Source organism: Plectrocnemia conspersa, unplaced genomic scaffold (assembly GCF_051122295.1).
Source record: "Plectrocnemia conspersa isolate PC_06_02 unplaced genomic scaffold, ASM5112229v1 ptg000008l, whole genome shotgun sequence".
Taxonomy (NCBI): Eukaryota; Metazoa; Arthropoda; class Insecta; order Trichoptera; family Polycentropodidae; genus Plectrocnemia; species Plectrocnemia conspersa.
In genome coordinates, this window is record NW_028277172.1 from 15,822,495 (window position 1) to 15,849,165 (window position 26,671).

Below are 26,671 nucleotides of genomic sequence, written 5' to 3' on the forward strand. Positions count from 1 at the left end.
TGCCTTAGAGGTATGTTTGTTAGCCTTTTATAATATATATTTAGGGACAAAAAATTATATTGCATCGCAGCAAATTAAGTAACATAATTTCTGTTTGCAAAAGCTCCATCTCATTTCCTAGTTTAATTGCCAGGGGTACTATTGGGACTAATAAAATAACTTCCGCTATTTGCAGTTATATTTGTAAAATTAAAATGTTAAACTTACCCATCATAAAATAAATAGAACACAGCGAATGACTATAAAATTTGTCACAGAACAGTTACGCACTGGCTCTTGCAATGATATAATATTAGAAATGACAAAATTCGTCCCTCCCTTTAAAATTTAATGACGACTTTTTGCATCACGTCCGTTATGTATGAAATATAATTATGTAATGGTAGTAAGGATTTTTTCAAATAAAATAAAAACATAATAATACATTATATTTTATACACAATAACAAACAAAACAATTATTTTCACACTTTCTTTGATTTCAAATATAAATTTGGTTTTGAACGAATTTGACTATAAAAAACAATTTAAAGGACAGTACATTTTTTATTTATATTATAACATAACCTAAGATTATTATATGTATTATATATATAATGTACAAAGCTATATATTTATATTTTTTGTATATACAAGCCTCTAAAAGTTTCACAGACTGGACGTTTCACAATAATATTTATTATACATTAATTTGAAATGGCACTTTAAATAATTAACTAAAATTAATGGTTTTACATCAATAACAATTTTAATTTAATTATACTACTAATTTAACTGGTATATGTATAATACCTTGATTATCAGGTATAAGGTTTATGGATATAAGTAAAATACTAGTTAAATATGGGGATATAAAATGTAAAAAAATAACTTTAGACATACATTTATATAATAAGGAAGTTTGTGTGAAACATTTGTACAGAGTATAAAAATAATATTTACATGAAGTAAATAGTGTAGATATACATACAAATAGCAATTTGTTCAAATGCAATTTATAATATCATTTTTAATATAATATGTGTTAATTGAGGACACGTGTGAATAATGTGTTGCAAATAGCATGATAAAAATAAGTTGAGCAAAATCAGGTGAAGAAATGTCTTTTAGAACATAAAAAGTAAAACAAATAAACTAAAAAAACTGTATACACATATTTTTTATAGATACAGTGAATTTAAATACTAGTTTAACATTGATATTAACATTAGTTCAGTCGTACGTCAAAATATCTAAAGAAATTGTCGATACAATTTTGGTAACATTATAACTCTTTCTTATAGCCGTTTGATGTTTTGTTGATCATTCCTAAAGTATTCTCTTTTAGCTGATACAATTTGTGTTGAAGGTGATCGGTGATGACTTTTCTAGCTTCTTCGGGACTAGCATTATCACTTCTAAGTCTGAAAAGAAAATGAGATTATGATAAATAAAGATAAATAGATTTTAGAGATTTACTTTATAGTATCATCACTTACTTATCAACAATATTTTTAACGTCAATCGGTTCGCCATAGTTGATGGTCAGATTCTTCCTAAACCTGAACATGTACGGTTCGATGTTCGGTAGGATATCATCCATTCCTTCGTGCCAAATTGGTATTATTATGGGCGTCACAGGAGATTCATAGACAAGTCTTCCGACTCCCCATTTCAGCCGCAGGTTATCTTTGGTCATGTTCACCTTTCCCTCGGGGAATATATGAACCCATGAGCCTTCTTTTAGCTTTTCCAAACAAAAGTCTACAGCAGGCTACGACAATAATGTTAACATACCATAAGATTGACCGTATATTAAATTAGCACAAGAACACAATTTAAGCAACCACAACCTGATACACTCCTTTTCCTCTGATGACCGGTATGCATTTTCCAAGCATGAAGAATATAGAATGGGCTATGTTGGTGAAGCATATGTCGTGAGCTGCCAGAGACCACCGTAAGCGTCTCTTTGAACATATATGTCTAATGGGAAGATTTCCTTAAAAAAATATAAAAGAAAAATGAGGATCAGTATGGTTGTAATATTTTAAGAAGTATTAAGATCTTACCCCATAATCCTGGATCATCGAAGCAAGAATAATGGTTTGATATTGTAATTAAAGGCACATGGGCAGGGCGATAATCCAGTGCATCAGTGATATATCTTTTATTATAAATGGTAGCCTTGTTAAGCCATTCTATATAAATATAACACATAGGGTGAGTAGTTTTAATTTTTTTTTTGTATGAAACATGCTTTTTTTATTGTATAAAAGTACATCGATACTATGATATTCCATATATTTTTTTAATGGACTTTAATATTATAGAATATGTTATGAAACTTCTGTACAATAAAACAAAAGGGCATAGCTTAAGAGTAAAAGGAAAATATATGTACTATTTTTGAATAATAACACAATATCAAGTACGGGATGTGGCAGAGGATTTTAAAAAAAATAACAAAATATGTTATAAAATTAACCCTTTGTCCACGGCTGGAATTTTTGCATTTTGATAATATATGGGGGTACCTATTTATGCAATAAATTCTTTAAATATTATATTTCAATAAATAAGTGATTTTCAGGCTTAAATTATATAAAATAATCATGTCACAAGGCTCAAAGGTATATGACACTTTTAAGTGCCCAATGCATACTGGTGATTTTCTCGATGACATCTATAGAAGCCATTTGCGGTCAAAGGGTTAAGACATTCTCTGATTCCTCTGACACATTCTGTGTGTAACAAATAGTATCTAAAGTGTACCCAATATTATAGTAGCATTTTTTAATTATTTGCTAAACTAATAAAAAGCAGCAAGTTGGAGTATTATCAAATGTTGCAGTCAGTGTCGTAACTAGGCAGATGTAATAAAGGGGGTTCTAAAATGTCAGTATTAAAAAATATATTTGATAATATCGTGTATTTTAAAAATTAATATTTTGACTCTATTTGAAGCTATATCAGATGTGTTGAATAAAAGTATATCAAAAAAGCATTACAACGAAAAGATTTCATAGATCGTCAATCCAAAAAAATAAACATAATAATTATGATGATTTTTATAGATGTGAATAATCTTGTATGTGTGTCGTGTACACAAAAACTATTCATAAATAATTGTTACGTCATTTCTATTTTATTATTTGTTAAATAAATTAAGCATGTGAAAATCCAGTTACGGCACTGATACATACAGTTGACTTTGTACTCACATAATTATTTAAAGTGACAAGAATTATGCTGCAATCTAATAATATAAGTATATTAAATACAATGAGCATATACTCAAAAAATACAATAAGCATCATGTTAAAATAAACAACAAAGAAATTTTATTTAGTAAGTATTGCTAGACATAATAATATTAAATTTATACTTAATTGTGATATATATGATTTAAATTTTATTTTAATATGAATGGTGGATTACAAATAATGTGTTTTATATATTATATATACAGTAAAAACCCAGTAATTTAAGTTTATTATTATGTACGTAACTAGATAAGTTAATATATTTTTAAAATACGAATAATTTTACTGTTATACTATCTTAAAGGATTGGAGAGTTACTGTACATAATGAATGATAAATTGCTATGATTATACAGTTATTTTTGCGACATGTTACAATTGGCAATAGCACAATTGAAATTTATTATTGGTTTAACGGTTAGCACTTGTAAAATTTAGCTTGTCGTCCTGTTTAAAATTATCATATTAACTTTTTATTGTCTAACACTACATATTTTTCTTACGTTACTCTACAGCGACAAAAATGACTGTATAAGCAATGAATAAATTGAAATTAGATAGATTTATGGGTCATCTATACCCATCAATGACCCAATTGTGTTTTTCGATACAATGAGAAGTGTACGTAATTTTGTCTATAGCCAATATATAAATTGATGATATGCTAAACGAGTTAATGGTGTATAATGTGCTAATGATACGAATATTTCCGCTTTTGTTAACAATCAAGCGAAGGTAAATCAATTTTTTCTACTTACTATCCATCTACAATTTAACCGAGTCGGTAAAACATAGCAAATTAATACAGTGAATGTGCAAAGTGTGATTTTTCTGTTAAAATTTCATACCGAATGCGCCTGGTTTGGTAGATGTGCATCCTGTGTGTGAATGTTAATAATAATATAATATAATATATTAATAATGATCTTAAAATATTTATATACATGTACACATTGTTCTCTTTTTTGTTATCAGTTTTAAAATATAATATGTGTCATGACACAGTATATTAAACGAAGATGCAAAAATGATAATGTTGATAATACGGAAGATAATAATAGAATATCGTTTGTAAAGAATCAAGTGTATTTAGTATCTAATTTGATGAATCATTTGATTATCTACAATATATTTTAAATATCGTCAATTCAGAAGAAGTCACTATTAAGAATATTAGATAAACCAATTGGAAGTTATAACGTTAAATACAAATTTATACGCTTTCCTGTAACATTTTGTGACAATTGTATTTTTAAATGGGATTTTGAATTGGTTTGTATTCTTATTAACTCTAAAGTTGAACATTTTTTTTAAATAATGTAAATCAAAGACTCCAGACAACAGATTATATTTTATTGCTTCTGAATAAATACTATAAGAGAAAAAATAGAATATAGTGGACAAAAAGTAAGGCATATTTTTATTATGCAACGAAAGAGTTTTTAATATGATTTCTAAAATTTATGATTGAAGTTTAAAATATTTTTGAATAATCCAAAATACTACAAATCCATTTAATTTCATTGAAGATATTTATAAAGGGTGGAAATAAGAGTTGCAATTCAATATTAAAAGTCTTTAACACGGCATAAAATGTTGGTCTAATTTTAAATCGCTTTTCATAAAAATATATTAATTTTGTGTTGCGACAGTACTTGCAAGCTGATATAAAAAATACATCTTATATAACATATTGGAATAACTGAGATTAAAAATGTCAATTTAATGCTTAACAATAGTTCATTTATTAGGAAATTATAAATAAAATAGTACAGTCATCCCCGAATTTACGTCGTTTCGTACTTGGGAGTTTTTTTTATGTATTTTAAATAAGAAAATCAGTTTTATTGTTGTTTTTTAAACTTACTTCTGATCTATTTATTCAAGAGCAATGCGAATCATCTAATAATATCAAAAACCAATACTGATGCATAGGTTACTAAGACTGTCTTAAAAAGCAGTTCCGCTACTACTTCATCTACAAGGCTGAAAACTATAACTGTTCTCAGAATTTTTCAAGTGATGAATTTTTGACATTGTATATAAAAGGTTTTGTCTTTTTCTAGTGAGAGATGAGTGTTTTAGGGAAGAGAACTAGTGTTCAGTCAATATAGAACAAATGTTTAAATACAAATATATGGAAGTTCAGTGGTCATATTCGGGTTACTAAGAATAACTAAGATTTTCGAAAGGAAATACTCATATTCCTTCAAATTGAAATATCTTAGAAATTTTTCTTGTAGCTGTATTCCACATTATACAATTTATATCATATAATCCGAAATGCTCCTCAAATTTTGAATCTCAAACCTTAACATTTTTGATATGTTCGTTAGGAGCTGTTGACTCACATATTCGTCGTTTGTAATTTAAGTTATAACAAAATGCCAAGATAGTTCGTAGATATTAGAATAATAATTGGGAAATTTCGCAGAATGGTAAATGATTTACCAAAGCCTATATCAACAATAATGAATTCAAAGCATCATCAGTAATCGCTCTGATAAATTTGAATAATTTAAAATCTCCAGCATATAATAAAAGTCCGAGGGTACAATTGCTGTGTTTATATCATTTATAAACAGAAGAAACAGCAGTGGATCAAGACTTTGAGTATTGCGAATCCTAAACAACAAATTGGCGTTGATGCTCCAAGCAATTGCGAAAGAACCTCGTTAGTACATTTGAAAACTTGTTGATTAGCACATTACAGGCCGTTGACGCACTTATGCGTTAATGGCTATTCAAAATACAAAAATATTTTTATGGTGTATGTAGATTATAAAAAAATGCTACAAAATAGTTTTTTTAAAAGGTTATATATTTTAATTAATTTAGTATACAAATTTTTTGATCACTGAATGACAAGTATTTTCTCATAATATTATAGGCTCAATTTTAATTGATTAAAATCATTTTTTTTAGTTAGTAAGAGTTGCACAACATTGCGATTTTTAAAAAATACATATGTGATACTCTCTATCGGTTAAATTTAGTTATTTATTACAGTCTTTTTGATACCATATACTCACTTAATTCGATTTTAATTAATCATCAGTGAGATTATAAAAACTAGGAAAACCTAATCTGTGGTGATCAATCAGAATTATAATTAAAATAATCACTAATTATGATCTCCCACGCAAGATTGAAATTGAAAAATTACATTGATCTTTTTGTTGTTTAATATCAAATAAATATTTAAAAATTCAGGATGGACTGAAAGTGCGATTTATATGAAGATCGAGTAGTAACTGCTAGGCGATCACCTGTTAAAATTATTTTTTATAAGAAAAAACACACCAGCTGTTGAACAGGGCCGGCCCAAGGGGCAGGCAGTACAGGCGATCGCCTGGGGCGCTAGATCTTGGGGGGCGCCGTGATACCAAATAAAGGCGCAATATTCACTTAAGATTATCAAACAATATTGTTAAAGAATATAATCTGATATTTTTTGTATACACTACTGTGTACTCTTTACATTATTTTACGCGTAAAAAATCGCGACGAAAATAAAACTACAAATTCTTAAATATCCACAATCGCAAAAAAGAGTATGGTGTCAAATATATGTAATATTAAATTACTTTAATTTGAATTATATTTTTGCGCTCATGTAATGAGTTATTAAAGTATTATTAGGGTGGGGGGGGGGGCGCAAATTTAGTTTTTGCCTGGGGCGCTAAATAATCTAGGGCCGGCCCTGCTGTTGAACCACCTTCGACGTAGCTTTGAGGGATGACTGTACATACTATTTTTTTAATTTAGTGTTGTACTTACTTAGCGAAATAGAACAAATATTTTAACTATTTTTGTTGTTGTTGTTTTAACGGTCTATTATTGATAGGAAGCACTTTTGCAATTGTAATTTATTAACAATAGAGTTAAATCGGAATATATAACAAACGTCTCGATAGAAGATGCGATTTTGAACAAAGGGCTCGAAGGGGCGATTGAGGTTATGTTACATAATTAGTAGTCGGTCTTACCTGCGAGAACTTTGGCGAAGAGGCCGACGACGGCGATGGTGAATGAGCTGGCGGCGCCCCACAGCATTGTGGGCCGCCGCAGCTTCGGCAGCACCCACCTCACGTCGGGCCCCATCGTCGACCCCGGCCGCACAACATCCCCGACTACGACGCGGCGACTGTCAACGCTGACAGCTGCCGACTGGCTGCCATGCGAGCTCCATTTTTGGCCGAAACGCTGAAAAAACTGCTTCAGTTACAATTTAATTTTTAAATTTAAATAACTACATGCTTGGAAATAGCGCGATTTTTAACGAGCATTTATAATCAATTTATATAAAAAATAATAATCGGCTCTACCGGTGGGCCTGTAAAGTCGATTAATTAAAATATTAAAGATAAACTCAGGATTAGTACGAATAATACATTTTTTATTGATTAAAATTGAGTTAAAGAAATTTGTAATGACACGTGCAGGATAACCGGATGTTCATTGGTGATAAATAATACTTGATAATAAAGGTGATAAAATACTCATAGCGAGTGTAAAACATAATTTTAACCATAACAGCAGAAATTAATTTATTTTAAATCAATTTAGTTAATTGTTACGACCAATATTTTTTTAGATAATAATAAACTTTATTATCAAAATATTTTTTCCGATTAATTATTTCAGTAGGGTATAATTATGGATTATGCAGCTTGGTCATTGAAGACATTACACTTGAAAAAATAAATAAATAGGTTCTCAGTTCTCAGTATCTCAGTTCAATAAATTAGTACAATACAATATTGAAACATTGAATGTAAAATTAATAAAAAATAATTTAGAATCAATTCACATCATAATTTGAATATTAAAATAAGGAATCAGTACTGATGAATTGGATGTAAATATAATTAAAGAAACATGGGAGAATACTAGGAACTAAATTACATTATTTAGTGAATAAAGCACTCTCCGAAGGATAATTATATGATATTTTGAAGATTACTACTAATATACCTATACCTTTAAAAAAAATAGTTATAAGATTGAGTTATAATCTTGTATGGTAACGATGATGGAAGATGTAGTAATCAAATAATTAAAGGATTTTATTATTTCAGAGAAAATAATATACTGAGACTGCATTACAATAAGTGATAAATGATTAGTTGTTGGCCAAAGATACGAACAAAATCATTGAAGCAGTTTTTTTTGGATTTCAAGAGAGCTTTCGAAATAATAGATACAAGTATAATGTTAATAGTAGAGATTATAGGAATAAGTGAAATAGTTTTTAGATGGTTTGTTAATTATTTAAGAATAGAAAAAAGTTAAAACAAATGATGCTTATTGATAAAGAGAAAATAATATCTCACGGTGTACCACGGGGTCCAAATTAGGACGATTGTTATTTATAATATATATTAGTGATATAATTGATAATATAGAAAAATGTAAAATACATGTTTGTCTTAATTTATTGCATAGGTGATAATGTTTAAGAAGTTGTAGATAATTTAAATAATAAATTAAGTATAATATAAATACGGTTTAAAAATAATGTACATAAATTAATTGTATGTTCACTTATTATAAAGATATGTTAGATAATAATATAAAAATAGTTATAGATATTATAGAAATAATTGATAATATAAAATATTTAGGAGTAATTGTAGATAAAAAAATTAATTTCGAAGAACATTGTAATTATATAGTAAAAAAAAAATAGTAGAAAAATCGGTATATTATCTAGGATGAGAAATATGTTAACAATTATTAGAAAACATGTTTAAATACAAAAAATATCCACAATAGTATTATTGTGCAACAATATTATACATACATATATGTCTAATAAATTAGATAAGACGATATTGCAAGAAATAGAAAATAAGGCAATGAGAGTAGTTTTAAATAAAAATAGATTTACTAGTTGTACGATTGAAAGATTGGAATGGTTGGATATTCAAGAAATATTGAAGATGAATTTTTTAATATCTATATCTAAATTAGAAAATAATATGTTGGCAATAAAAATATAAAAAGGATTTAATTTGAAATATAGATGTACATAGATTTAATATTATAAATATAGACAATTTAAGGATAGTTAGGTATAAGGAAACGAGTACGGCTAGCGAGGTACTGTAATAATATTCCTGGGACAATCCGCAAAAATAATAATGTAGCGGGTTTTCTTAATTGGATAAAGAAACACATTCGTGCATTGGAAAATCAATTTTAATATTAAAGTATTTTTTATATTCTGTTTATGTTACATCATATTTTACATGTTTGTTTTGATTATATTTATTTTGTATATAAACAATTGGCTAAATAAATTAATAAAATAAATAAATGGTCGTAATGCTGTATTGCTAACGTAGCGAGATGTGTGGTGAGTATGGTTGGTGAGGCAATATTTAATAGCCTAACTTTATTTGATTTCTTAAAAAAGCCCTCAGCTGAAATGGTTTCACCAAAATTCAAAAAAATATAGTGGCTTATATCGAGCATTGATGTCAAACCATAGTAGTAAGGTCAATAAGTTTCTGCTACGTAAAATAAATCCAGAAAAAACTCCGTTGCGGAAATTTTTTTCTAATAGATTTAAAAAAAATATCTTTAAATTGTTTGGTTGTTTTGAGAAACAGGGTTCAGCGTTTGGTTAGAAATAAAAGCACAGTTCATTGTGTAAAGGAGAGTGTTGCAGAAGATCAGAGCACATCACTCCAAGGCAGTCTGGACGGGTTAGAGTTTCTCGGATGTCACTCCGGTGTATTCTGAAAGCTTTAAACCTGTTACCTATAGTGTACGGTCTGGTTCAAGAAGACATTACTTTAAGAATATTTTATTTAATAAAATGTAAAAACTATTACAAACAAATCACAATCTTTCGAAAGCACTGGAGCTATTAAAATAATCAAAAGTTGGCTTTTTAAGGGGAGTGGTATTAATATTATTAAAATAATTCAGCGTTTCAGATTCGTTTTTTGATATCGCCGTGTTTGATCTTTCTCAGTATATTTGTTTTTAGGCCTGTGTGGAATAGAAGCTAGAGCAACAAAGGTTTGGCCAAACAAAACACGAGTGAAATCGTAATTGAGCTACACTCAAGAAATTGCTCACAATCGCTAAGTAAACTTATGAAACCCGTCAATTAATATAAATTCGTAGAACATAAAAAATCATATTATCGGATTGAATTGCATTGTTGTATGTGTCATTTGTCATTATTGGATCAGATGGTCTCCTACAAGTGGCCACCTGGAAGTTATACTTTCACCAAGGTATGTAGGTATGCAGTTGTAGCTAAACAATAATGCTATTGGATATAAATTGACCTTCTTTTCCATTCGCACAAGCTTCGTCCAAACACAGGCAAGACTTCAAGACTCACCAACTAGACCTAGCTAACCATAAGAAACCAGATACCAGGAAGAATTGATTTTCACAACTTCGAGGCTTTTCGGCTCATTCTTATTCGAGACAGCCACTTGATTCTGACACCTGATACTTTATTGTACAATAAATTATATATCAAACATATCTTCAGGCATCTAGCTGGCTAAATAAATCACACCATTCAGTATACTAAACCTCTAAAGTTATTTATCAATGGGTAATTATTACATCAAGTAGTTAATTACATTTTGATCGAAGGTTTGTATTTTAAAATAAAAAGTTTCTATTCTATGTCATGAAATATAATCGACGTAACAATACTTATCGTTGACTTTTGTTTCATATAGCCGATGAACAAATCTTTGATAAAGATTAATAATATAATTATTCTTAAGTCATTGATCCTAACATTCTATTTTTGTATTGACCGGCAAATGTTCGAAGAAGTAAAACTAAATATTTACTAATCGTTATTCCTAGAATCGGCCATAAAACTTATATTGTCAAACAATGCTTTTGGGATGGTTATTGAAAATGTTTGACCCTTTTTAACTACCTGCTCTAAATGCAGCTGTTAATAATTATCTGTTCTTAAAATTGTATCGGTTATAAACCATCACAAAATATTCGTTTAAGTTTAATTTTTAATAAAAAACGATTCATGAAAATTCTCGAGAAATGAAACATTATCATTTTACATTTTTCTCGAGAAATTCATATGACGTGTCCTTGTATTTAATTAACATAATGTAATAAATATGAGAGTCTACATTGGTATAGGGAGCATTACCATACGGTCAGTTAGAGCTCTGAAAATATCGACCTTCACCTGAGTCGCAGCCAGCTCATATCGATAACAAATAATTTGTGCCATGTCTTTAAGTTAAGCAATAAACCTAAAAACTAGAGATATCGAGAGTTTAATTAGAATATTTTATACCTTTTGCGATAAATGGAAGCTGAGAGGTGTCTAGTTTCATCGAAGACCCTCTTCGAAATCATAGGATTCATAAAATAATAACGTTAAATTGGTGGCTTCATTGATTATTATAAGGATAGAGTAGATATAAGATAGGCAAAATGAACCTATAATTATGCATTATTATTAAAAACATAATATAGAACGGATAAATGATAAAATATAGCTAATCGTCATAATGATTAATGAAAATTTTTATTTAAAAAATAAATATAATATAAATTTTAAATTTAAAAACATATGATTTGTTCAAACCTTATTTACAGACATTATTGGCGAAAACGATTCAAGACGAATGTGCACAGTAAGGAATGAATAAATATAACAACGAACAACAACAAACAATGAGCTGTGATTAAATTAATCGGTGAATTATGTATTCATTCAAGCTTATTAAAAAAAACAAGGTGATTGCAAATTATTATTATTTGTTATCGTATAAGTCCCTTAGAAAACAAAGTGAATGCATTATTATTCTTAGTGGGAAGTAATCTAAGTTATATTTTCGCATGTGTAATTTATTTAATCATAAAATTATTTTTTCTTATGAATTGTTTAGGGTATAGATTATACACGTTGTCCCATTCATTATACAGTAAACAGTAGATATATAATTTTGCAATGTGGGTTGTATAATATTGCATTAAAAATGACGAAACGGTAAATCAATAACAATTTTACTTTCATCACATAAAGCATTGCAATGTTAATAATATTAATATGTAAAAAAATACACAAGAATTAATCACGAATTGAACAAATCATTGCTTGAAGATTTTTATCGATATCTCGCAATACCAATATATTGAAAGATTACAAAAAGATAATTTCTTGAGCCTATTCGATGTTTCTAAATATTTTTTATTTTACATTTATATTAACATCAGCAGATGTACATGCGAGCGTTAATATTTAATTTAATTATCTTAAAAGGAATTTCATTGTTAGCGAATTTTATTATAGAATAACACTGATTAAAAAATGGCAATATTTGAAGCAACCTTGACATATAGAACTAAAATAAATAAATAAATTCCACTTTTTTATAACCCGTTATATACACGTTGTATTTTACATATTTTTGTGTCGCTTTGTTTCAAGATGAAATTATTTAATCTTGGATGCGTAGTATATTCTGTATGATTAATTATCCAACTTATATAAATAAACGTTTCCTGCGCTACTGCGCATTATCTTTCATTGTGACAATTTATAGATCTGCTGATCATGTGAATAAATTAGTTTAAACGGTGTTTTTAAAACATGAAATATTCCTAATTATGTACAATATATAGAACGTTTCACTCTATTTATTATGTTTATAACTGGAACATCACGCAATTAAACCAGTTTTCACGTGGGTTGTATAATATATATAACATTAAGCACTTGCACTTTCTAAGATATTTAAATCATCACACATTAACACGTTAATTTATATATCTTATAGCAATGCACATTTCATTAGTTGTCAATGAAAATATACTCACATTCAGTAAGCAGTGCTCGCTGGTCATCCTCCCCAATTTTTTTCAGGTGGCTGCCCTGCGACCCTGAAAAACACAAGCGACACGCTTAGCGCACCATTGGACACTATTTATCAATTTTGAAAATTCGGTGATTGCCATCCGCGCGCAGATTGCGTGAAATCGTGACCGAATTCTATTTTGAAATAGTAGTGTTAAAATATAAAATGGCGCCATGATCGAAATAATGCTCATATCGGGTCGATATGCGTCGTAGTACATATATATTATGCAATTTCGAATGACTTCCTTACGCAATGGCGAAGGTTCCGAAACGTTTTCGAGTTAACCGTTGCGACACCCGAAGGCGTGTAGCGTCGGCTCGCGACTCACTTTTCCTATCGTTTTACGTCAAGGAGGTACTATTAAAAAATAGGAAAAGAAATGTCTTGTTTTATGTCATTATGACGTTAGTATGCAGAGCTGATATCGAATGTACCCGAGTAAACAAGGTTAACCGGTTCATTTCCATAGACGCTAGTGCTCTCGACCTAATGGCCTTCAAGGGATAAGGAAACGCGCACCGGATAGTTGGCAGCACTGAATAAATTAATTTGTCTTTCTAAAATTTAGGGTGAAACTGGATAAATTATTTTCACTAATTAAAATGTAATACTGTCGAAAAGGAATGCGCTGTAACGTACAATGTAAATGACATCCGACCGGAAGTTGAAAAATACAGGTATAAAGAAGAAATGGAAATCGTCACACGAAACTCTTTATTTTTGTTAAATATTTTTGTAAACCGTTTAAAAATAATTGCACTGCGCGGCCACGTAGACTCGTGGCTTTTATAAGTTAAACAGTAGTTTAAAAAGCAAAAAATCATTTTCTGCGGTCAAATGAGTATCTATGTGTTACATAACAGCCGCGTAGTAACTTTTAAGAATGTAAGTTTTTATATTTTGGTGGTCGCTGGGTAATGATTTGAAATTTTAAGGCGAATCGTTATTTTTATTCAGAAATTAATACCTTATTTTATTTAACATTTTTTTATTTTTGCTCCGTAAATTGCATACTTAAAGGCAAGAACGGGTTAAGTTACATAGACTTTTAATATTTACAAATTTACTACCTAGTATTTTTATGACCAGGGAATTCGGGACCACCCGTAACCGTGGCGATGAAATTATTCGGAAGCAGGGCCAGTCCGAGAGGTGGTCGCCCGGGGCGACAATTACTCCAAATGGGGGCGCTATTTACTCTGAATGAGGGCATCGTTTGATTATATTTAATACAGTGTCAAAATCTCCTCGATTTCTCGAAAAATAATTCGGAGATTGTATTTTAACAAAATTTTCTAAATGACCTTTCTTTTTAGCTCCTGCAACAATTTATTCTCTTCAAACAAAAACCTCGAGATGGTTTTTAAATAAAAAAAATCCGTGACGACCTTTTTTTAGCCCTATCAGAATTTTGTCCTCCGAGATAGTTTTTGAACAAAAATTTCCGTGATGTCCTTTTTTCATCTTTTTTAGCACTTATGAAAAAATCCTAAATGATCTTTGTTTTTTTAGAGTCCAGGGCGCTGAATATTCTTAGACCGGCCCTGTTTGGAAGTAGAGAACTCATTTAACTTTGTTCTCATAAAACTATTTTGTTTTGTTTTTTCTTTTTACACACATATTAAGTGGTATTCATTAACAGTTTCAAAGCACGAAACATATAAGATATCTCTACCGAACTAAAACGAGTACCTCTCTTCCCCGAATCGACGAAATTGATTGAAATTAGAGGAATAACTTTTCTAATAAAACTAATTAATTTATTTGATGTTCTATAAACGCGAAACAAACGATTGCATATCTGAGCAGATATCGATTAAGTGGCATCCATTAACAGTTTCAAAGCACAAGTGTCGGTGTGTATCTTTGCATCCCAGATTCACATTCCATAGAACGATAACGTTGCTACATTTTACCAGCGTTACGCAGAAACAATCTAACAAAATCTTTATTAGACAATAGGAAAAAGTCTGATTCCACCCTAAATCGATTACTGAAGTCGTTGGACTATCACCAATTCTGAAAGGTATATAAGTCAGTACTTTGACGAGAAGAGACACATGCATATAAATATATACTACATATGTGCATTATTGCACAAATTGTACGATCAATTTCAAAACTATTCAATAATATATAAAATAATAATAATTCCAAATTAAATATCAAATAATTTCAGTACACAGAGTATATTTTTAATATTTTTATCTTAACTTGAATCAATTGTGGGTAATTGTGAATAATGTCATGAACGTGTCATGTTCTAGAATTTCATTTAGATTGGATATGTACATAATCACACAGCGCAAAAATTTGAAAAAAGTGTTGAGATTATCTTAGCTGCGCAGTAAAAAAAATAACATGGACCGCAAACTCAAATTATTGAGATATATTTAGCTTATGGGTCGAGTTGTTGATATCCTTAAACATAATTAATTAGCTTTTCAATATTTAGATTATTTTTTATATACAATAGAAATGTACTCTAAATTAGGATATTTATTAAATCATATTTAATATCATATATGCACGACCTAGTCAGAGCTAGAAAACCTAATCTATGACGGTCGATAGCAAAAATAATTAAAATAATTACTAATTCCGATCTCTCAGATACAATATCTTTATATGGGACTCAAACTCAGATCTTTCACTTTATTTAAAAATTTGATCTTCGGCCTAATTCTACATTACAATCATAAAGGCTACGTAGTGTATTTTTTGGGTGTTTTCTCAAAACTTATAGACTATGAAATTAGTATGTGCTATTGATAGCCGGCGATCATAATCTTCATATAAAATATTTAACTAATTTTCCACAAATATGTTAATTAACACGTGATACATGTATAATATTGCATATATTATTACGAAATTATAAAAAAATATTTGGGACACATCTTTGGACCTTTTCTAACACGACTTTTATGTCTAATGTCTAATCTATTGATAACTAAAATTAAATTGTATTTATTTGACATCGTTTTTAAAAATTGGAATCTTTCTCAAAATCTTTATTGGGCTCAGACTATTTTTGGTTTATGAAATTGGCGTGCTGTCCATTTAAGATTCGTTAAAGATTTAAACAGATGTTTTGATGAAATATAGGCGGATGGCTCAATGGTTGCGAATGGTTCATAATTGAATAGGTCACTAGTTTTTTTATTATACATTCAAGATCAGTAAGTTTTTTTCTAAAAAATGTGAATGACTTTCTGTTTAAAGTAAGTATACTTTCGAATCGATTTTGGAGTGAGATAACGATTATATTAATAATTAAATTAAATGTAAACAGTTACATACGGTAATTGTGTTTGTTTAACGTTAGAGAACTTCAAATTGATCTGATCTATGTTGAAATACTACTTGAATATTTTGGACAAGTATATACAATTATATATAATACTCAAGTACATGTACCTACTTATGGAGATAACACATACTTATGGAGATAATTTTATAGATTACGACAAAATATTTGGCTATCAAAAAACAGTTTCACCCATTCCTTAATTAATTATTTTAACGTTAGATAAAAAAATAAACAAGAGCGATCATTCTATACGTGTAACATAATGATCTGAATGTGGTGTTGCAACAGTTTTCATAATTCACTGCAGATATGAGAAACGATAGGAAAACAAAAGGATGGGAAAATGTTATAATGAATCGTTATGTAAGATGGACACTATGCAGTTCCTATTGCATTTTCAATTTCACTGTTAAAATATTTATATAAATAATAATTATATAATATTTACATGTAGCCATTGTTGGAGTTTATCCAAAACTATAAACAAATGCTGTTATTTTTTTTAAACACATCCATTAGTTACGATTATATTAAATATGTTTAAATAAATACCTTATTTTTTATCAGAGTTGAAAAGTATTGTTATTTGCAGGTATTAATTTACAATATGTATATGTCTTGAGGTTGGCGGTTCTGTCGGTTGTAATTGATATTTCGCGTTGAATTTATAATATTACGATAAATATAAATTACTTTATTATTAGTGTTGCCAGTATGAATAATACAAAAAATAGATAATTTCTCAATGCCTAAAGGAAAATTTAGCATTAGCACAATTATTAAATAAGGTTGCGCTACAAATAAATCACTATTTTATTTATTGAAAATTGACTACCTTTGGGGACTTTTTGGTTAATATTTATTTATTTATTGTAAATCTTCCGCTGCAAGCAAACAAGCGTTAGCTCATTGCGCTGCAACGAAGTAAACACAATCAACAACTACTAAATATGTAGTGAGATATTAGACTGAATTCAGTGTCTGTAAATCAATGTCAATTTTTTAATTATTTATAAGCTATAATTAATGCTTTCAATCAGTATATGTCACTATGAACAACCTAGGTCGATAATGTTTCAAATATTTATCAATAAGATTAGGAAAACTTAATTGGCGTAAACCTAATCTAATGATAATATTAATTTTATACTAATCACAAATTCTAATCTTCCAGACACGATAAAAGATTTATGGTTTGTTTATTTATTTTTTATTTATTTTTTATTTATCGACGTGTTCAGTTTCTACGTCTCAATGTATAATATAATCGCCATATAATAATTTATAGGTACAGAAATGGTACTAAAAAAATACATCTTCAACGTTGGAAACGATAATTTTTTTCTTGTCCTTGACAACACGTTGGAAGTCTTGGCCTTTAAAATTGTCACTTAACAGTTTTTCTGGTACAAGGTTGTCATATAAGGTCAATGAAAGTACAATTATATGAAGTAAAGAAAGGATTGCAAATTAATTATAAAATCCGGAAGCTGTATCAAATGTAAAAAGTATGCCGTTACAATTAAATTATAGATTCATTTGTAGTCTTTCACTGTGAAATAAAAGTCAGAATTGCATAGAACGACCAATGAAAGCAATACAACGAAAATAGGTTAAAAAAAATTTTTCTGGAAGTAAAAATATTGTAGAGATTGAATTTCTCCATAAACAAATAATACGAATTAAGTATGTCATTAGTCTTCATTAGTCATTATGGTTCTTTTTTAGAAACTATTATTTTTGCCGAATTACAAATAAAATAAATAAATATCCGAATATCAGTGTCGTTCTTTGAATATTTATACTACTTCATTTATCGACTTTATAGGTCGACTGTCGAACAATAATATTTCTCCAATACATTCATCTATATTATTATTTAATATAGTATCGTAAAATATATTACTTATATTTATGTAGTCGATATATTTGTTGGAATAACATATTATTGAATATGCACTGTATATTGTTATTTCGAATTTGTTTTTTAAATTGTCTAAAAATAGAACCGTGCACAGGGCAGTGTTATTTTTTGTTACATAATCTGTGTTTTTAAATTTTTACCTTACCTTAGTGTTTTTAAATTTTATCTTTATTTTTACTTTACCTTAGTGTTTTTAAATTTTTATCTTGTCTGGAAGAATTTATGATTATTCTAACATTTAAATTTTAATCCATCGTCGTAGATTAGGGATTCTTAAGTTTTCCTGATCTCACGGATGAAAATCGTGATGAATAATAAAAATAATGTTGATCTAGGTCGTGCATAGCGACATTTATTGATTGTAAGCTGTAATCATAGTTAATAATTAATAAAATAAATGATACTGATTTACAGACTTGTGTGTCACTAATTAGTGGTTTATTGTGCTAACTCAGTTGTAACGCATTAGGCTAACGCCTGTTATGTTGCAACATAACAGGCGTTAGTCGAAGAAAATTCGTACCTTAAAAATTATAAAGTAAAACATAACAACCTAATGCAGCGGTCTCCATAATATTTTGATCGCGTACCCCTAAGAAAAAATGATTTAGTACGTACCCCTGAATATATACTTACATTGGTAAAAAATTCTAATTTATTGAAAAGATTTAGTCGATTCTTCTATGAGTATTCGAATGCATCGCAACTGACAATTTATCGTGTATTTGATGTTTTCAATCGTGTAATTATTACTTTACGTACTTTGAAGATTAGAATATACATGTTTAGTATATTCACATTTTATTTTGATGAAAATATTATTTACATATTTAGTTAGCATTTAAAATTTATACAGTTGTTTTCTTATACAACTTATTTTATTATATTTAGATTGGGTTGTTTTTAGTAAGACGTAAAAAGTATATAGAAAAGTAAAAAATATGTAATTGTAATCAACAAAAAATATACTTGTTTTTTTCCAAATTCATAAATCCGCTTTGCATTTAATTGATGAGTTTTGCTGCTAAATTGAGTATTTGAGAAAACAAACTAGGAGTTTTGTAATATAATATGCTAAAAAGGGATGTAGCCAGTCTAAAAATGAATATAGCGCCTTTTTTAAGTGTATTTTGAAATAAAAAACTCACCGAAAGAACGACGCAATAAGTGCAATAAGCAAATACGATCACGCGTTATCGTCGATTATCGAAGTCAACGCCGGACGTATCGGGAACAATAATGGCATATCGATTACCGATATAATAATACGACTTTCGCGTGTGATCGATCGGTCGTAGCGAAGCGGTGCCGTTTCTGTTGGCGGATAAACCTCCACTGGCGCACTTAGATGGTGTTTGTACGTTTATTTCTAAACGAGTTCTCTCACGACGATTACTCAAGAAACGGCAGTGCGTAAATCTTACGTCAGCTTTCTAATGCAACACCGGCTCAATAGAGCAAAGATAGGTTGGGTTGAGAGGCGGTGATCTGTGATATAATATCGACTGGTCATGCGATGCGATTCGAATTAGACCGCCATTTTTTGATCGTTCGCCGGGGTTGCTACATGAAAAATATATTAACTTGTTTGATTCAAATATAATTTAGCGTATCTGTATTCAAAATATTGTCAATAGAGAAAAATAATTATTTACTTATCCTCACAAAAATCGTCCCCCTGAAATTATTTCCAGTACAATTTTTATAGTTATTTAACAAAACTTTTATATTTAACTGGGGTTACTCAATAAATTAAATGCGGAGTGAAATATTATTTTAAGATTTACTTATAAATGAGAATTTAACACAGAGGTCAGTAATCATCTCATCTGAGAGTGAAAGTCAGCTCTAATCCTCGGCTTTGGAAACGGAACGCCATTCCAGTTTTAAAATATTGCATTTTATTGTTAAAATAGTAGAATTTCTACCCGATATATACATTTTTTACGGTTTTGTGAAATGCTGCGAACGTTAAGAATGAAACGGACCATTTCTGCCTGAATTTTCAAAATAAAATATTTGTTATGGCCGTATAGAAAACGGTTATAATTGTCTATTCGTTACCATTGTTTAATGCTTTTCTTACGACAGATGTGCACCGTGTTTGTGTTCAATTATTAAAACGTTAGTTTCAGGCTTGAACATGTTTGATCGATTGTTTTCAAGTTGTCTAATTGACTATGTCTAATTGACATACCAAATTGGTACAGATTTACATCAATGTAACTCATTAGGATCACGCTTACTCAAACGATTGGGAACGTTGAGCTCTCCAAAAGTGTATTCTCACAACACGGCCATACTGAATCACTTCCGCCAGCAATATTTTATTATTTATTTATTTATTAAAATTATAACCATCGTGACCTGACAGGCAAATCCAATGCGTCACGATTGCCAATAGTATAAAATATATTACAATTTTTAAAATAAATACAAATATATATGTATGCATACATTTAAATTCATATACGCACATACACACTCATACACATATAAGTAAAAACAAGATAAAATAACAGACATCAAATGTACATTTCGTAACTAGCAAATTGAGTGTCATAGACATTTTTTAGATAGGCTGATTGTAGCAGGGATTTTCTTTTATGGGTAAGTAGTTAATGAGTAACTTTAAGATAAAAATGTAACTAATATTTCCACCTTGATTTTGCCATTCTGATAGGCTATAAAGATCTCATATTTAAAAAAAAAGTAATAAAAAAAAGTTGTTGAGAATGTGTAACTCCATCATTGTTTGCGAACTTATCATAAAATAAGGTGAAGATAGTTGAACTACTTAATGCAAATTTTGTTGAAAAAAATGTGAGATGCAGTAAACTAACTATTCTTATTTTTCCTGTAAAGTTGACAATTGTGGATTTTTCTCTATAACAAAACCTTTTAACAACACAAACCTATACTGCATTTACCGATTCTTATAATCGATTGAAACCGGTTTGATACCTGTTTTTTCTAAATTTGAACTTGCATTCAATTGAAAAATAAAAATATTCTTGAACTGTTCAAAAGATTTGCTAAACAACAAAATCTTTTTTTTACCTTATATTCCATAGTGAATTATCATGAAACTTTTTTATCATATTATGTAATATTAATTCCTTTTTTATTGTACAAAACAAGTATAAATGCAATATATTTATGTAATATAAAATATTCTTCAAAGCATAATAAGAAACAAGTTTTCATTTAAGTATGTAATCAGTGAGAATATTTATGTAATTGATAGAAGAAGAGTTTGATGTAATATTCAAATAAAACATATATAAAGAGATGTATATTAAATATATTTAAAAACATAAAATTAAGTCATAACTATAGATGAGGTATAAAATTTGTAAATCAGTCATATAAAAATACATAAATAGACAATAATTAATTATTTCTTATAAAAATAATAATCTCGTAAGTTGATCAAAATTCCCATGAATCGAGCCATTTGAGATGATGCATAGTAGAATTTGATTCGCCGGCCATCGGGCCTTCCATTCCGTAAGCGAGAGGAGCAAACAGATAAAAGCTGTACACAGTAACCGAAAACACGGTACCGAGTATGATATGTTGGAATGAGTTTCCCAGTTCATTACTTACATAACTCTTTATGCTAGTAATGAGATAATCGACTAGAACACCTGAAATAAAATAATATAAAGTTAATTTGTAAAAAAGATACTTTACAAAGTTGACGATCTTGAAATCATTATTACCTGTAAGCATAGAACTGAATACAAGCGCTGGAAAATAATGATGAAAATATAACACACGCCCCATCGCCCAGAATGGAACATAATGTAATAACCATCCTATACTAAGCCAAATGGAAGCGTTTATTAGCATCATTTTTCTGCCTGTGAATATTAAGTTTGAAATTAAAGTTAAATTATAATCTAATAAAATTAGTATGTATTATATTGTTATATTGATTACTTTTACTATCAGCATTATCAAAATATCCTCTTTGATGTTGTACAGCATTAATGATGAATATAATTGGAAATATAGCAAGAAAAGCTAAGTTTATCCACCAAACAATCGGATTGCCCAATAGATAAATTCTGTGCGAACTACCTGAGAAAAATTGTCCCTAAAATAACAATAATATTAATATTAAACTTTTGCATAAGCAAGTACTAATTCGCAAAATTTCATAGATTAATTACTCTGTAGTTTAGGGGCCATTGCCACGGTTGAGACGTAATCTCTCCTTCTTTCGGTTTTAATCCAGCGTTGCCTTGGAACATAACTGCGTGAGATTCAAAGAACCTTTCGATAAACGATGGAGCGTATGCGTTAAAATTTACTTTTGGCACTGAAAAAATTTCATTAACATTATAATAAAATTTAAAGAATATAATTTTAAGATCGATTTGGCTCACATCCGTCAAACTCGTTCTCTTCAACGTTCCATATAGCATTTTTATCACGTAAATTTGGATTGCAAGATACCTCTTGCTGCTCGTATCCCCATCGCGGAAGCTGGCGACCGGCAGACGTAAGCGTACATGATTGTAAATAGTGTACGAGTCGAAAGCGCGATGTGACCGTTAGCAACTCCTCTCCTTCTCGTCCTCCGACCATTTGTATTCTCCAGACGTCATTGGCATCACCAATTCCTTTCTATATGCATTAATGTGATTATTTCATTTCATACCAGTGTAAATTAATTAATTATTTATATAATGTAGAATTAATGCAGGCAATTTTAGATACAATTAGAATTTAAACTACGAATAAACTGCTGCCAATATTTTAACTCTCTTATTAAATTATATCACTTTGATAATCAATCAGTAATTTGCGTCATTTTAACACTTTGTTGCGTAGAAATCTTGAAACAGAATTTTTAATATGGAACTTCTCCGAGGCCAAATATTCTCTCAAGATTGAAAAAATACCAATATATGAGGGAGTTCTTGTTTTCGACACATTATGACGCATTGGGATGAGCTATGAGCAGAGCGTAAAAACAACTTATAGTCATGTACAATGATACAATATTATCGTTTTTTTATTAGAACTTAGTATGTTTCGTCAAAATCCAGTAACTTTTGCTGGAGGCCAAGACACTTCTAGGTTTAAAGCACTAGTCCTAATTGTTTTACTTTAAATTGATTTAAGATTCACTTAATCAATTATTACCTCTCCATAACCAGTAACTTGCAAATGTTTCTTAGTCAACGGTGCTGGTTCACGATGCGAATGCAAATTACGTCCGGTCATTTTATGCTCCAATCTGATCAAATCGCCGTGATGTAAAAGAGATACTTCTACAACTTTTTCTTTATTGTACGGCTTGACAATCCATTTGTTATTCTCGTCTTTGTGCGTGTAAGTTGTTATCTGAAATCATAAATCCTATGTAATATTAAAAAATAAATAGAGCAATATTATTTATTTAATAACCTGTTGTTGTCTAGCGCCGACGTTTTCAGGATAAAGATGTTGATGCGAATGAAGATATCCACCGCCAGTTTTATGATTCTTTATTGTGACTATAGCTCCGTAAGCTACATGTCTCGGAAATGAGGCGTTATGCAGAGAATTACCAATGAGTTGCGATTGAAAACCGGATGAATAAAATCCATCGCCGCTACCACTGCAATATAAAATTATTTATATCATTCTGTTAAAAAAATATTTATAAAAATTGAATACCTTCTATTTAACACTGTCAAATGTATCCAGAAAAAGAACATATAAAGCAGCATAGGCCATATAATTAATGTAATACCTCTGACTAATAAGTGTTTGATCGTTTCAATCTGTAATAGTTTAAAATAAATATACGCTCTATAATATTTAAGTTATATAATTTAATACATACCACTGGTTTTGATAGATCTCCTAATAGATCCCATAAATCAGCCACAGTTCTAAGGCCACCCAATAGCACAATAAATAGTCCGGCAAATTTGACCGAAATGGTACAAGCTAACATAGCGCCGAGAAAGAGCTGCCAAAATATATATTTCTTCGAAAATGGGCAACACCTTTTCGTTGAATACGACGTTACCTATAAATAAATTATTTTTAACAATTATATTTAATTTGAATTAATTAATAACACATTAAAAATCATACTTTAGACATTCCTAATATTGATCCGCACATGAAAAATAATAGAATCGGATCTAATAATATGTATCTATTCAATGTTAACAAGCCAATATCTGTAAATTAAATAATAAAAATGGTATTAAATGACCCAAATTGATTAATATGTAATATTATAATAACGTACCACAAAGTATGAATAATGTTCCTAGTGTGGAAGAATTTAACGATTCTGTTAATTCCCATAACGTTAGAAAAGTCATGGGTATTATAAGAGCACCTAATGTCGTACAAAACTGTAATAAAACAAATTTTAAGTATAATGTAGCTAAAAAAATATATTAAATTATTAATTACACTAACAATTCTCATTCCTTCATATCGAGCACCTTCGTATTTATCGCCTGGCTTCTCAAACGGAAACATTCCATCATAACCGGTGAGTTTACCAGAGAATGCAATTAGCATCTGTATTGAAATACATTATTAAATAAATTAGAAATAACAATATATCATCTTAAATAAAAATGCGTACTTTTCCTAGCGGTGGATGTACGTCAAAAAAGAACGTTCTATTAATGTACCAACTAGCCATTTTTCCAAAGTGAGTCTCATCCCAGCTTTAAAATAAGATGTAAATTATAGTTATTTTTCTTTTCGATGTCAATCAATAAACGTACCAAACGTGATCCGGTTGTGTGACATTATAAAATCGGGTCGCAAACGTAGCGATTAGAATGCATCCAAAAATTGTCCACCATACACTAAATGAATGGGTAAAAAGAAAGTAATTTGTGTACGTGTAACTCTGTAAAACGGCAATATGATGATACAAACTTGTCATTAGAAGGCTTTGCTGCTTTTGACGATGTCATTTTATTGCTGTATGTCAGTCCTTTGGTCAGATACGATTTTTCATGTTTCTCAATTCATATTGACAGTTTTATATTTCGTACACATTCGATGTGAGGTGTCACCAACATAACGGTACATAAATTCTTGTTGGCTTTAACGCCAATGTTTTCGCCCATTAAAAATTATTTATCTTAAAACTGATAATTTTTACTTACAATTACGACTTTTTATAATATATAAAATTATATTAAATTGAAATATAGGAAAAATCTGTTTCGTATTTTTTAGATATATGTATATGAAATACATATTTATAAAAAAAGTATTTGGCTTTTGAAAACAATTTAAAACTATATTTATGTATAGGTACTTATCATTATGTTTTTTCGTTGTCATTATTTATTAGAATGTATGAATAGTTATTAATATTAAGTAAACAATAAAATATTTTTATTTATTTTTCAGGGAATGCGATGGTGGCAATGACAATAATACTGATGGACCTCATATCGTATAATTAAGCTAAGCATACGTCTCGATTTTACACCATCGAGCATAGTTTTATTGGGATTGTCCCGGTTTCACAAAAAATCCAAGATGACCTTTTTTAAGCTCTCCTAGCATTCAATTTACTATATATCAGCGTTACAAAATGTAAGTATAATGTTACATACTTAGATATATGTATATCATGATGTTAGAATGACATTCCGCGTTCAGGTTTTCTGCTGCTGGATATGTCCGCGTTACAGGTTTGACAGCCCCACACTACTCCCCCCCATAAATTTTAGATTGACAGATTAAAATGTGAGTATAGCATTGACGTAACGTTCTACTGTGGTGGTTAAAATTGCTTGTATTTCGTTATTGTTGTTGCTGTTTATCTTCTAAAAATTTGCAAAATTTGTTGAAAAATATAGTGTAGGCAATGGCGGCTGGTGAAAATATAAATAGGTGGGTTCAGGGGATAAAATATTTTTTTTACACATAATATGTATTATACATACGATTACCATATTTAAGAAACTCTAAATTGGGACAGCTGAAAAAATGGTAAATTTTCACATTTTGGTGAAAGAGTAGTGAGAGCTAAACAAAAATGTAGTCATTAAATTTTTTGTTCATTTTGTGACGTTGAGATGCTGAAAGAGCTAAAAAATGAAAAGGTCATTTTAGAAATTTTGTGAAACCGGGACCGATGGTATGAATCTAAGACAATCCTGATAACATCGGGATCGATGGTGTGAAACTGAGACCTGGTCCGGCTATCGACCTGTTTCCGAATATCGACCAGCTCGCTTTTGAGAGATAGGCAATTTACAATGAGCGAAAAAAGGAAGAAGCCAGAGAGCCGACCATAGTCAAGTAGCATGAACGGTAGAACGC

General features: G+C 29.5%; 2 protein-coding genes across 9 annotated transcripts; both read right to left on the minus strand.

Annotated features, from left to right (window-relative positions):
- Positions 1 to 415: 415 nt before the first annotated feature.
- Taz (tafazzin, phospholipid-lysophospholipid transacylase) lies at positions 416 to 19,762 on the minus strand. 8 transcript variants are annotated; one of them, XM_088190903.1, is made up of 8 exons: positions 19,507 to 19,695; positions 13,081 to 13,143; positions 7,233 to 7,458; positions 4,092 to 4,121; positions 2,051 to 2,179; positions 1,832 to 1,980; positions 1,478 to 1,752; positions 416 to 1,402 (listed from the first exon to the last, which is right to left on the minus strand). In XM_088190903.1, the coding sequence occupies exons 2-8, from the start codon at positions 13,105 to 13,107 to the stop codon at positions 1,264 to 1,266; spliced, it is 975 nt and encodes a 324-aa protein (XP_088047029.1). In that variant the 5' UTR covers positions 13,108 to 13,143; positions 19,507 to 19,695; the 3' UTR covers positions 416 to 1,263. The 8 variants fall into 8 exon arrangements, with proteins under 8 accessions (XP_088047029.1, XP_088047032.1, XP_088047031.1 ...); XM_088190906.1 differs by having other exon boundaries at positions 7,233 to 7,449; positions 19,507 to 19,647; XM_088190905.1 differs by lacking the exon at positions 19,507 to 19,695 and adding an exon at positions 13,371 to 13,464.
- Positions 19,763 to 21,644: 1,882 nt separating this feature from the next.
- On the minus strand, positions 21,645 to 25,449 carry tw (Protein O-mannosyl-transferase 2). Its single transcript, XM_088190047.1, has 15 exons — positions 25,268 to 25,449; positions 25,111 to 25,194; positions 24,966 to 25,050; positions 24,794 to 24,898; positions 24,618 to 24,726; positions 24,458 to 24,546; positions 24,201 to 24,389; positions 24,032 to 24,138; positions 23,780 to 23,972; positions 23,516 to 23,716; positions 22,753 to 22,993; positions 22,537 to 22,685; positions 22,304 to 22,460; positions 22,084 to 22,224; positions 21,645 to 22,008 (listed from the first exon to the last, which is right to left on the minus strand). Exons 1-15 carry the CDS (start codon positions 25,303 to 25,305, stop codon positions 21,791 to 21,793), a joined length of 2,106 nt encoding a protein of 701 aa, XP_088046173.1. The 5' UTR covers positions 25,306 to 25,449; the 3' UTR covers positions 21,645 to 21,790.
- Between the last annotated feature and the right edge of the window lie 1,222 nt (positions 25,450 to 26,671).

Coding starts and splice junctions, on each gene's coding strand:
- Taz (XM_088190903.1), bottom strand. CDS start 13,107: ATGACCAGCGAGCACTGCTTACTGAAT. Junction 4,122..7,232: donor CTTCGCCAAAGTTCTCGCAG/GTAAGACCGACT, acceptor ATTCACACACAG/GATGCACATCTACCAAACCA. Junction 1,403..1,477: donor GTTAAAAATATTGTTGATAA/GTAAGTGATGAT, acceptor TTTTCTTTTCAG/ACTTAGAAGTGATAATGCTA.
- tw (XM_088190047.1), bottom strand. CDS start 25,305: ATGACATCGTCAAAAGCAGCAAAGCCTTCTAATGACAA. Junction 23,717..23,779: donor TCGGCGCTAGACAACAACAG/GTTATTAAATAA, acceptor TTATGATTTCAG/ATAACAACTTACACGCACAA. Junction 22,461..22,536: donor AATGGCCCCTAAACTACAGA/GTAATTAATCTA, acceptor TTGTTATTTTAG/GGACAATTTTTCTCAGGTAG.